Source organism: Elaeis guineensis, chromosome 5, assembly GCF_000442705.2.
Source record: "Elaeis guineensis isolate ETL-2024a chromosome 5, EG11, whole genome shotgun sequence".
Taxonomy (NCBI): domain Eukaryota; kingdom Viridiplantae; phylum Streptophyta; class Magnoliopsida; order Arecales; family Arecaceae; genus Elaeis; species Elaeis guineensis.
Genome location: NC_025997.2, coordinates 110,173,855 through 110,187,797, shown reverse-complemented (window position 1 = coordinate 110,187,797; position 13,943 = coordinate 110,173,855). Strand labels below are relative to the sequence as shown.

General features: G+C 40.0%; 1 protein-coding gene across 1 annotated transcript; it reads left to right on the top strand.

Annotated features, from left to right (window-relative positions):
- Positions 1 to 5,014: 5,014 nt before the first annotated feature.
- On the top strand, positions 5,015 to 9,559 carry LOC105033688 (aluminum-activated malate transporter 2). The gene is made up of 6 exons (XM_010908583.3): positions 5,015 to 5,340; positions 7,715 to 7,855; positions 8,008 to 8,280; positions 8,508 to 8,620; positions 8,785 to 8,928; positions 9,080 to 9,559. Exons 1-6 carry the CDS (start codon positions 5,031 to 5,033, stop codon positions 9,419 to 9,421), a joined length of 1,323 nt encoding a protein of 440 aa, XP_010906885.2. The 5' UTR covers positions 5,015 to 5,030; the 3' UTR covers positions 9,422 to 9,559.
- The last annotated feature ends 4,384 nt before the right edge of the window (positions 9,560 to 13,943 follow it).

Genomic DNA, 13,943 nt, shown 5'->3' with positions numbered 1-13,943 from the left:
AAGTCAGAAGCACATGCTATTGCATCCTAACTAAATCAGCAGCCTCATCTTGCTCCTCCTCAACTTGGGCCACATAGAAAGCTGATCCTTCTTATCCCTTGCACAATTCTGAACTAGTAACTGATATATAGAAATTAATAGAATCTGTCCAAAATAGAGTGCCAGCCCCATATCCAACCTTCACATTGATGCTTCTGAAATATTCTCTTCTGCCTTCAGCACTCTCTCCTCCACAATGTTGCTCAGAGGAGCTTGACAATCTTCTCCTTCCAAGTACCAAAGTTCGACCAAACATGTCCAAGATAAACTTCCTTCCACAAGCAATCTCCACCACCACTTACGTACATATCAATGTTTTATTACAAACCCATTGATGTCCTACGGGAGGAGGCTTGTTCCACTTTCTCTGGGTGCTTCTAGGATATTGTGCGGGCTGATACGGGTGGTTGTATTTAGTGCCGAGCTTTTTAAAGCAGCCTGCTACGCGCTTAAAAAAAAAAAAAAAATGATGCCTTTAGCTCCCATTCTCTCTATTCCTCCTGCATTTCCGTATTGCGAGAAATATGAAGCGTTGGTGCCTATTTTTCTGCATGCTAATACCTTTCCGAACGATCCTAATGCACTTACGAGGAGTGTTCCGAAAGAAATTTTTTGTCCTGATCCACCATCAACTTAATCTAAAAATAGAAGTCTCCACCGTCAACTTCCTTGCAGACTTAATCTAAAAATAAAGTCTCCACCATCAACTGTTCTTCTAGAATATCTGAATGTATAAAATATTAAACTAACAAGAAAGTAGGTGAATGGCTTCTGCGAAGAGTCATGATTCCCTTCCGGCTTCATATTAAAGAATACATAAAGATTACATTGCACTTCGGCCGACCGAACGGGCCACAATGGACGCAATGACGCCCACAAACTGGAGGAATTAAAGCCAAAATGAATAATAGCAGCAGTAAAAGGATGGTGGGGAGAAAAAGAACGCGTACGGAGTCAATTCCGTCCGTGACACGGATCATTGCACGCTAACTCTCTCTCTCTAGTGGCCTTCGTACCACGGCAATTTCGTCCATTCTGGTGGCCTCCTACCCACTGTCAATTCATGACATGCCCCACTTCAAGGGCCACCAAAATGACCCTATGTCACCATCCTCCACTTTGGCGTCATTTAAGAGTTAATTGTAGGTGTTGGTGCGAGGATGGCGAAAGAGTGGGGCTCCCATTGACCGACAGGAGAAGGTGGTGAGATTGGTTAGGTGTTGGCCAAGGTCTGAGGAAGGTCTGTTTAACTGGCTAAGCTAGAGCGTCACCACGCACTTTCCCACGAGAAGGAAGGGTAGGTGGTTCCATTCCCTGTCAGACCTCTCATTATATCGCTCGGTAGTTATCATATTTTTATCCGGCTTTTTCTTCGTGCTGTGATCTCTGGTTGCTTATCTTATCTTCATCCCCACAAAAACGGAATGGTTGCTTATCATCATTGCTGTTGCTGGTTTTTCTAAGATAACAGGGAGTGGCATCCAGAAGATATCCTTGCTGGAGTAGTACAAGTGCAGGAACGTGCCTTGTTTGCGGTCCATTTTTGTGCCACACAGTGAACGAAGTTCACCACCAAACATGTGATGCATTCCGAGTATCGGACTGGACCTTCGAAATGAAGGGCAAGTTGTGAGCACATCACTTGCAATTGGATTGGCAGCATGATGTTGGTAGTGCTTTAAGGGGCAATATGGTCGGTAACCAATGATCATATATCTATAATTTAATATAAAAATACAGCGATAAACAATATATATTGCTGCTATCATATAATTACATCAGTATATGATGCAACCATAATAACACTATACAATTTATGATACAATATATTCTAATATAATACGATGATAAGTACAGTATTGACAACATAGTATATAATATTGATTCTACTACGAAGCCTATAGTATATTACAGTATTATTGTAACAATTAAATGAAATCATTTGATGTCATAACCAAAGATGTCGATGTTTTTATAGTATGAGATTATGATATCGTACTATAAAATGCATAATAAATGATAATGATTATATATATCAAATTATCATGCAACTGCTATTAGTACAATCTGCATTCATGGACACCACTTGGTCAATTATACCTATGGTTGTCTCTTATTATTATCCAAATAGAAAATAGTACTTCTTGCAATTGCAATTGCAATAGCAGGCTAATTAACTAAATTGACAATTGCAAATATAATTTCTACTTACAACTACAAGTTTTGTTATAGAAGGTAATCAAAGAATTGCTAAATCATAGCCAACTATCAATATGTTGGACTCTTGCATACAGCCAGCTGCTAGTATTGCTTTTGGAAAATGAGGGATATATATTGTTAATTAAAGCTAAAAAATATCTTTTGGCTAGCCTTTTTATCTAAGATCTTGAGTTTTATACAAATGGTATCACATGGACCGAACTCATAGCCTATATATGGACTAGAGCATACTGCAACACGAGTCTAAACTGACCACGAGTTGATTGCAGTATATGTGTTTGGATTTGTAGTACTTATAATTAGATTTGAATAGATTTGAAACTTTAGCTTGATAAGAATGCCATGACTTAAATAAGGGGAGTATATAAGGAATATATGTGCGAACATTTTTAGTTGTATATCAGCTATGGGTTAATCTTGAATAGTTAAGCAGCTTGAATAATACTTTCAGGCTAGACATTTTAGGTGAGGACCTAGGTTGTTACAGTGGAGCGGATATAGTTTATGGTCTATATGGATTAGAGGATACTATAACATAGGTGCACTGCAGCTTACTATGGATCGATATCATGATGTCTGGGATTGGATTTGAATAGATTTTGACCTTTATACTAATAAGGATGTTAGGGTTGAAACGAAGAAAGAATATGTGAGGACTCATATGAGTGTGTATTTAGTCCCACATCAGTTATATAGTAGATAAATTTGAGGTATTTATAATAACTTCTAGCTAATTTTTTTCAGTGAGATGTTGGTTGTTACAATTTGGATGATTCAATATGATGCCACTCTCCTGTTCATTTGGGAAGAGATGCTACCATCCTGTCGTCATAGAAATCTGGCGCCCAGGATACACATGCGCAATTTACACTCTTTGTCGCCAGTGATCACTTCATATCTGGACCACAGACCTTTTGACCTTTTAAGAGCACTATACGGTAACCAGAAAGAGTTAATTAGAAACATTGCATCTGCACAAAAAAATCCATTAGAAGGACATAAAAAATCAATTAAAAGTTCGATCTCCATCATTGCATCTAGACGAAGTGGCTGGAAACTAAATTTCCATGACTGAACGGCCCCTACATGTTTTGGTTGGCACTGATCCCTCCATCCAGCTTAAATTTGAGAGTTATTTTAGAGTAACAATCTGCAGCCTAGCTAGCAAGGCTAAGAAAATGGGCAAACTCCTAGTTCTAACAGCCAAAATTTAGATTATCATCAAAAAAAAAAAAAGGGGGAAGAGGGGGGCGGGGGGTGTCCAAAATTGAGATGATATAACTAGTAGAGCTGCAAAAGAATCTAGCTAGTTGTTCATGAACAACCAGGGATCGGCTCAGCAAATTGCCTCATCTCAACTTTGGTTCAGCTAGAAAATGAGCTAAGCTCAAAATTGAATAAAAACTCACCTTAGCTTGACAATAAGCTTGTTAAAGCTCATTTTAAACAATAAATTAAGGAGCCAACCTTGAACATAGTCCATATCAAGATTGGCTTGAGCAAAAATTGAGCTCAATTATCTCTATCATGCATATAGAAGACCATTTTTAAGCAGCTTGCTACTAGACTTTGCTCAACCGGTTTGCACTCCTAATAACTAGTTATCTTTTCTTCCCAAACCACCGACCTTGATGTACTCAACAGGTTCATATCTGGGACTTCAACGTTTTCCACCTTCTATACTCCAGTTGGACAAACCTCTTGCAGGGAGGCTTGCAAAGGATTCAGACTGATTAGGTTTCAATTGCTATCACGCGCAAACCATATTATCATATTTTAATTAAGATCTATCACTAGCTCACTATTTTTTTTTTGTATAGACGGATGATCACATGACTCTAACGTGAATACAATCCATAGAGTCAAAAAATAAAATATCCTGTAAGATCCGTAGGTACATCTCATTCTATTATCAGATCTAATCTCTGGTGTGCTCCGCAATAAGAAGTGACCCAATCTATCACTTTGTTCATCTTCTGAAACACATGCTGAACAAACACTATGGCAGACTTATGAAGAGATATTTAGATGTCATGGAGAAGTAGATGAGCCTCCAACTATCTTATGACATCATCTCAGATCTAGCCGACATCGATCGCTGAATCATCCTCGATGCAAATCTTCTCCACCCATAGCTTCTGTCTGGTGCAAATAATGCTTGTCTAGGCGGCTCGAAGCTCAGCTCTTGGGACCGATGGCTTAAATAGATATGAGTCCCCTACCGCCAGCAACTTGCATCCAGAACCCGGATGACAAAGCAAGCACCATTTTAACCTAATAACAAACCGATTGCATTTCTATCCAAAACAATCTTGATTGCATGGCTACAAACTCGTTGCAGAGGTTTTGTAGTAAGATGGAGCACGGATGATCTGCTGCAATAATTGTGCTGCCTACCATTTGCTGAATAAAAACTGTAAAGTGGTCATTTTGCTGCTCCAGGGAAGCAAGTGATACAAGCGATGGATCCCACATCAAATGCACTTACGAAGTTGGAAAGTTCATGCGTGCGTCCCTTCCTTGCAGCATGCTCTCTCGTAGCAGCCACTAAGGTATCCCCTTCTAATTGTTCAGAAAGGTTTTGTATATCCCAATATTGATTCTGTGGACCAAAAAGGTGGTGCCAACAAACTATGTTGTCAACTTAATAGTGCATCAAATCCAGTCCCTCTACAGCACATTGGACATCCAATCGTAGCATCTATAAATAATCCTTTAACGAGCAGCTAAGTTCCCCAGGCTTTCAAACCTAGAACATTGTTAATCCAAAAATGTCTCCTACTGCAGACCCCAAAGCTAATTCAGTTGTGATCCCCATTGCTGAAGATGAAACACCTCCCCATGATAAGCAAAAGCAGCAGCCCGAGCAACGGCAGGAGTATTCCTTCTCTAGTTTGCTTCACTCTCTTCTTCCTCTCCTTCCACAGGTAAACACTCGATGGCTGATACACAGTGCCAAGGTTGGATTAGCTCTGGTCCTGGTCTCACTCCTCTACATGCTTGATGTGGTCCATGACCGGCTCGGTGACAACGCCATGTGGGCGGTCATGACCGTAGTCGTCGTCTTCGAGTTCACCTCAGGTAAAATGGTGAAAGAATTTTATAGTCTTTTTGGAAGAGCATTGTGATCATATGGTATCATGTACATGGTTCCGCATCTGCTGAACTCTTAGTCATTTACAATTACAAATTGAAACTCTATGAGATAATTAACCTCAAACAAACAAAAGAAAACAAGAGCACAAAACCAATCTTATATGCGCTTTTGCTCTTTACTACTATGAAAGTGAAAAGAGTTTTGCTACCAAAACTTGTAATAATTTTGGAAACAATTACAAGAACAATAAGTTCTCATCAATTCTGCTTGTTTAATCTAGTTAATTTTTTACTCGTTGAGCATTGCTATGCGACGAAAACAAGAAATAAAAACATCACCAAAGGATCCTAAGTTATTGACTGCAGAATAACATGCAGTTACCACTTGTCCAAAAGGTCTTTTCTTTTTTAAAAAAAAAATGAAAGATTTACTAGTGTGTGAGTAAGACGCATGTTGAGTGGGCTTGAACTGTGAAATGACATCCACACGAAGACCCCAAGCATAAGGCATGCAACTGTAGTTGGTGGAAGCTTTTATTCTTGCTGGCTTGTGGAGTTAAAATGTAGGGCTAAGTAAATAACCGAAATATGAAGGAACCATCCAATCTGATTTAATAAATATCGATTTTGATCGGTTGAAAGACATAAATCGAATGGAATCGGATTGGAGTTTGTAAAAAATTAGTTATTTACAGTTGAATTCGATTCCCACACTTTTAAATCATATGAAATCAAATCCAACCAATGTAGTACAATACAAATTCACTTTCATTTTGGGACGGTATCATTTGGATTCATCGGAATATTAAAGTTAAATTATTGACAAGGGCACATCAATTTGAGATAATTCTAAAATTAGTTACTTTCAGATGAGTAAATTTTTTTATTTTATTTTATATAAATTTAAAAATAAATCTAAAATTTGTAACTTATAAGATTTATGCTTTTTTTTGTATTAGATTGATAAAAAAAATAAATAAACTTAAATGAGTCAATATTGGACTTAAAATTACTATTGGATCAACATTGAAGTTCAGACTGACACAATCCATCCGAACCTGCTAGATATTATTCACTTCGATTTCAAACGATTTATACATAATAAACGATGAGCAGCGGATTGAATTTTCTTCAATTTGATTGGGTCCAATCGAAAAAAAAATTTTCTCTCAATCCGACCGAATCCGATCCATGCTCAACCCTACTAAAATACATCACCCTTACCATCACTATCATCTATCAATTGCAGCTAAACATGTACCACAGTCGTCAAGATTTTGTCCAAGGGTCGGAGAGGATCCAACTGAGAAACTGAGGCTATCTAGCATCATCAGACCGTAACGTTCCTTGTTGTGGGGGCCAACAGGTTCCAGTGGATGATTATAATGATCCCAACTTACACCTAGACGACAAAAACCCCAACATAAGATAGAGAAGGTCACTACATAGACTCATAGACGACAAACTGATACTGGAATCATGACTTTGTGAGGTACCTTCCCTTCTTCTTCCTTTTTTTTTTTTTTAATAGATGAGAAAGAGAGTTTTCTCATTATGTTCTTTCATGATATTGATAATGCCAACTTAGCTTTATTCTTGCCTCTGTCACTGTCCTCTCCTCCACCCTTCCAACAACACACAGTCCTCTCTATATACTTTGGGTAAAAAAGATCTTATTAATTTATTACTAGAAAGTAGAAAAGATAAGTTTAATGTGCAATGGAAGGTGGACTTTAGAATTCGTATTTGCTAGTCGACGTGGGTTGAAGCAGTCCAGTAGTGCGTTTGAAGTTGGGAAGTGATCCTAACCCACTTAAGAATCCTAGTGTGCTGTGGTTGCACTAGTTCCTGCAGCAGAGAAGGTTTCCACTACGTACGTAGTAGAACCAGACCTCGTCACTCCTCAATGTTATGCCTACCATTAGCTCTTGTCTCTACAGAATAATGATAGCGAGGACTAATAGAAGCATTTCAGCTGGTAGAAAGAGGTAATCATTTTTCCAGCAATCTCCTAATAATATTGCTATATGTTCCCTCAAATACCGATTCATGTATGATGCCCAGTAGCTATGCAAAGACTGGGGATGGGTGCTGTGCATGCAACAAAGTATAAGGTGATATTCAACATTTGCTCATTTAGTTTAATTAACACTGCCCTTGAAGAATGATGATAACAAATTTATTTGCATTATTAGAATAAAAGGTCAATCTAAGATCGAACAAGTTTTGGTGATTAAAAATATTTTTTGCACCATGGTGAATAGATTATTTGATATTAAAGAGGCATTGTGCATATCCGTGGTGTTGGTGTAAAACTAATTCCTACTCTAAACAAACAAATACCTTTTCTTTTGTTCAGGTGCGACGATCGGGAAGGGAATTAATCGTGGAATAGGCACTATCCTAGGGGGAGGGCTTGGCTCTTCGGTGGCTCTTTTGGCTCAAGAGATTGGTGGAATTGGTAAAGCTATAGTCATTGGGGCCTCCCTATTCATCTTCGGTACGGCAACCTTTTTCTTGAACTTCTGACGGCCGGACCTCATATTCATGTCATTTCTAAACCTTTATATGATGTCATTTCAAAGCATGCATATGTCTAATTAGCATTTGAGATCTATATATGAATCACACAGTCTTATCTTCATCTTTCAGGTGGAATGGCAACATATTCTCGAATGATTCCTAGCTTTAAGAAGAAGTATGACTATGGAGCAATCATTTTCATCCTCACATTCAGTTTGATTGCTGTCACTGGAATTAGAGGAGATCATATACTTAAAATAGCAAGTGACCGTCTTTCGGCGATATGCATGGGCTTCGTCATATGTATTGTCATAAGCTTATTCATCTTTCCCATGTGGGCTGGTGATCAGCTCCACAATTCATTGGCATCCAAGTTTGATAAGCTTGCATGCTCAATAGAAGGTTTGTCACCAAACTCACCAAAAATATAATCACATCATGAAGTGTGGTTTTTCATTATTATGACATACAATTCAATATCTTATTGTTTCAGAATCAGTGCTCATATTTTAAAAAGAATTTATCTTCTTGATTGGTTTATGTTACATCAAGCTTTTGCATTGCAAAGAAAGAAATATGTATGATTTTAAATTTTAGTCCCTGATTATATATTTATTATTTTGATGTAGAGTGTTTGGAGGATAACATAAAACCCTTGGATGAGAAAAAGGGGACCCAACAGGCTTATCCTCACGGTAGTTGCTTAGCAGTTCTATCCTCCAAGTCTAGTGATGAGACTTTGGTAAGCAAGTTCTAACCATTGACCATTACAAATATGCCATAGCCTTTTGCCACAATGCTTCTCCACTACAATCATCTTTTATGTTTCGATTGAAAAGTGTTTGATAATCACCAAGCCATTTCTCCAACTCTTAATTAATTGCCATAGTAATTATCTTGTTTTAGGCCAATTTTGCAAAATGGGAACCATGGCATGGGCGGTTTGGATTCTACTATCCTTGGAACAAGTACCTACAAATTGGGGAGTTGCTGCGGGAATTGGCAGCTTATATCCTATCACTAAGAGAATGTCTACGATCAAAAGAAGAAGTAAGAAGTCATATTTCTACTTCATTTAGTAGACCAGTTGCTTGTTTGCAAGATATCTACCCATAAACTACCCATTCATGTGGGTCACCTAAATCTTACATGCGGAATAAATGCTAGTGTGGCTTACTAATTATCTCATTTTTGGTGTCAGCCTTTAAGATCATGTGCCATGATGGACATTGGAGATTATTACAGAGCAACGTGTATACTGCTAGCAAGCACATTGAGAGAACTTGGGCACAACATCTGTGACATGAAGAAGAGTCAGCAAAGCGACTCAATCTTAGCAAAATTTGAGATGACAAGGTCGGAATTATGCTCGACTATGCTCGTGTCGAAGCTAGCAAAGCTTATGAACCGAAACAGTGGTATTGGTGGAGGAATTTCGAGCACCAGCATTGTGTTTCTGTTATCGGTGATTACTGACAAGATAGAGGTGATTGTTAAAGAAGCTGATGAATTAGAGAAACTTGCACGTTTTTCTCATACATAACTCGCATATTGTATAAGGAGAGCTAATTTTGAATTACACGAATCCATGATACTCTCTATCTTTGATATAGTTATCATCCAGACATAATTGAGACGGGATGCCGGCCGGTAAAAATATATTGGTATCACTTCTTGCTTGTTCCAAGTATATGATGAACTTTTAAGGATCAACAAGCTTTACATTTACAATAACTCCATAATAATTAAACTTCTAACATGATAATTGTAAAATCTGCATATCATGCATATCTCTCTCTCTCTCTCTCTCTCTCTCTCTCTCTCTCTATTCACATTTCATCCTGTAACAACTCAGAACCTCACCTAAAAAGACTATTTGAAAGATATTATTTGGATTCTTTGGTTCTGTATAAATATTCAAGATCTTCCAATGAATAATCGATGTGAGATTAAATATATACTTGTACGCATCTTTACATACTCCTCTCATTTAAGCCTTAGTGTTCTCGCCCGACTAAGGGTTCAAATCCATGTATTTATTTTTAAACACCACTATTAGCTCGTGGTCAGCCTCAATGAACCCATGCTATAATATCTCCTAGTCTACATAAGTTATGGACTGGACTGGCTCTGATACCATTTGTAACAACCCAGTATCTCATTCAAAAAGACTAGCCGGAAGGTAATATTTTGATTCTTTGACTCTGTATAAGTATCCAAAATCTTTCAAACGAATAACTAATGTGGGACTAAAAACTCGCCAGTATGTGTTTTCACACGTTTTCTTTTGTTTTCAAGAAAACCAGTACATGCCTAGATGACGACATTTTATAGAACCGAAGGCTGCAGCTGATTATATGTCTAGTTGGAGTCAAGAATACATGGAGACTCATGAAAATGACTCCAAAAAGTCACTTTGCTACTGTTGGTGCGAGATTTCGATCGATACCGGAGGAGCTGGAGTGGACGATCGAGATCGATATCTCTCAAATGAACCCGCAAGAAAAGCCCCGATCGAAGGTGGCTTTGGCGGTGACCTTCCGATGCTCAAGTCAATATTTCGTTCAACAGAAAAAGGAGCATAAGAGACGGAGTAATGGTGTACCTGAGGGTCCCCTTTTCTACATCCTTTTATAAGAGTCATCTGGAGCTAGTTAGGCCTATGCCAGTAGGCCATCAGGATATGCCGCTTGCTATTCGCCCACTATCCAGATTGTTAGTCATGGGTGTTAGTTACGCCACATGATCACATTCTGGAGGTTTGTTAGGGTATCCTGTCAGTCATGTTCCAAAATTTTATTGGGATATTCTGTTAGATCGTGCATGGATGATTCGATTGGACTATGCGCTCAAGTCGATGAGGTGGGTTCGAGACTGTGTCGGTGATGTCCAATGGGCTATTGGCAGCAACCTATTGGTGGAGGGGCATTGGCAACCTCCTGAAAGGAAGGGCCCTCGATTGAGAGTCTGATCGATTGCCAGGTGCGAGGCTTAGGTGTTGCTAACTATTGCTCGATAGAAAACTATCGGTTACGAGAAGATATTTAGTCGGATAGTGCCATTCGCAAGCACCCTTGGGGAATCAGTGATGGAGAGTAGGCCGTCAGAGAGGTTCTTGATGACTCCGAACAAGACTCATCGATTTTGGCTGATGGGGTATCAACTATGAGTCGGTCAAGGCTTTGTGCCCCCAGAAATTGGGTCTGACCATTTTGGATCTTGGGCCTCTTCACATTTTTGGCTCATGTGGATTTTTTTTCCAACACATGCCTTCCTACTCTCGAGTTTGAGCTTTGGTTGGATGAGGGGAGTACTGTCGGTTCCTCATGTCGAAGATGTGAAGAGTCCCAGACAGAAAAATGCATCATTTTCAAGGTGGATGTGAGGGCTTTGGGCAGGTAATTATGGTTAAAATGTAGAGTTTTAATTTCAAATTTTGATGGGCACCTTTTTAGGCTTGGCGCATTAATTCAGGCGACTGATGGTGGGGAACCAACCGATGGGCAGAGGCCACGTGTAGACTGCCCATTCAAAGATCATGATTCATGATCTTTCAGAACCATCCTTTTTTAGCCATAAAGTCGCACCATCTTCCTTCCTTTTCATGCTTTCGGGCAGTGTTCCATGTCTTCTCTCTTTCTTTCGATTCTTCTTCTCTTTCGATTCATCATCACGTCAGGTCCGCTCTGCCTGAGTTTCTTCCTCATGGTGGCATTTTTGAGGGTAGCCTAGGAGTTGTCCTTATTGTTTTCGATCATCTCCTCAGCTTTCTCCTCTCTCTTCAGGTGGGTCTTTCTTGGCTGTTCTTTTTCATCCATCCGTGTAGCACTTATTTCAGTCTTTTCTTCCCTCTCTTCAGGTTTTGATCTTTTTTTTTAATTCCTTTAATGGCGGGATCCACTGGTTCGATCAGAGAATGGTCCACCTCCTCAGGAGCAGGTCCTAGGAACCCTATCAAAAGACACAAGTGTTCTGAGGTCGATTCGACTTTCGGACCTAGTAACTTTGATTCCGTGCTAGGATCGAAAGATTTGGACTAGATTCGGGCTTTGTATAGAGTTCCATTGGAGTTCGATTTGGAGCTCCCTGAGACCACCAGATGGGCAAACGACCCCCCACCTAGTCGATTAATTGTGTACAAGGAAGCGCTTAATGCTGGTCTATGGCTTCCTATCCCTTCCTTTGTTCCAGCCCTCTTATGATTTTACTGCATTTCTCTCTGCGCTCTTATTCCAAATTCCTTTCATTTTGTTATTGGATTCTTAGTTGTTTGTGCTATGACGAACGTTCAGCCTTCCATCCCTCTTTATTGGACTTTCTTCACCATTAAGAGGCATCCACATGTCAGGGGTTGGTGGTACATTGCGACTTAGAAGAAAGTTTCTCCACTGATTAAAGGTACTCCTACTTTTGTTCATGGGTGGAAAAAGTGTTTTCTTTTTGTTTCTCGATCATCGCTTGAGAGTTGGGACTTGCCGAACTGAGGTCAATTGGAGGACTCAGCTGGTAGCATCCCAAGGCTAGAGGTTGAGGAGGAAGGCCACTTTAAAGTACTTAGGGATTTCAAGGTTCCTCCCTTGGGGAAGCTGCTGTCTGAGGAGGCCTTATATAATGTGAGGCTTAGCCCGATCATCCGCAAGGGTGAGTAGGAAGTTATAATCCTTTCCTCTCCTTTCTTTCCGTTTTTGGGCAGAGGTCCGCTTTCTACCTTGCTATGGCATGGCGAAATGGTCTCTTCATGTGCAGTGGAGCTTTCATTTTCGATCGAAGTCGCTAGCGATCACTTGAGAGAGGAATCTTTTCACAGACTTTGGGTTGGCATGGGAGGTATTGGAAATGGTTGTCCCTTCTAAGAGGAACGCAGTTTCGTGGCCTTGAGAGAATGTCCTAGTGCCATACTCAGAGCAGGTTTGGCTTCAGTGACAGTCTCTACTGGGGTCTCTGTGGAACTTGTGCTTTCAAGAAGGATGGACACTGCGCCACGCATCCATTCGTGGTGGGGGCCATGGTCTTCAATGTTGGGGGGCGGCTTCTTTGTGGCTCTCAATGGCCAATTGAAGTAGCCCAGATGCAGCCTTCACCCATCGGCGCTGACTTTCCACTGGACCCCCGACTGGATTGGAATTCCATTTTAAGATGGTGAAGGATAGTAGTTGTCTGCGACGGTTGGATGTGAGAGCTCCTCTTTCTCTCTCTCGCACATCCGTTGGATGATTGGCCTGGCCCTCGTGCTCCTTCCATGGTGGAGGCAGTGGGTAGTCAGCATTACCTGGTGGGAGCATGTGGGGATCTTGTCTAGGAGGCGATGAAGGATTCCTCCCAGGATTCGGGGCTGTGGTGTCTTCCAAGACCAAAGCTCCGAATGCCGAAGTCAAGTTGGGAGAACAGCCTTTTACCTCACATCCGACGATTGGTTAGTTACAGCGGAGGGAGCTCCAAGTTTGAATCCAGAGCAAGCGCTAGCTCCTGCTACTTTAGAAACGTTGGCATTCGTATGGCTGAGATTTTCTCCATACGAGATGTGGTGCATGTGTTGGCCTTTATTATATACTTTTGCCTTGTTATCGTTTATGTAACACTTGATGCATCGTCTTTGTAGAAACTTTATTTTCAATTTAAGAGTGCATTTTTCTCTGGTGTGTGCACCTTGGCATCCCCGAATGATTAAAAGTCATCGACTTAGGCAAGGTCGTAGAGGGTTTAGTTGGGTCAGACATAGGCCATCCCTGCTAAAGGCCAATTGAAGGTCATTTTGACTTTAAAGTCGATCAACGATCAGGCTAATTAAAGGCCTCATTGTTTAAAAGCCGATCAAAGACTCCTTCTACGTTGGGCTGATCAAAGGTCAGATCGATCAAAAATTATTTTATTTAAAAGTTGATCAAAGACTCTTTCTATGTTGGATTGATTAAAGGTCAGACCGATCAAAGACCATTTTGTTTAAAAGTGGATTAAAAGCTCCTTCTATATTGGATCGATCAAAAGTCGGATCGATTAAAGGTCGGATCGATCAAAGATCATTTTATTTAAAAGTCAATCAAAGGCTCCTTTTATGTTGGGCCGAT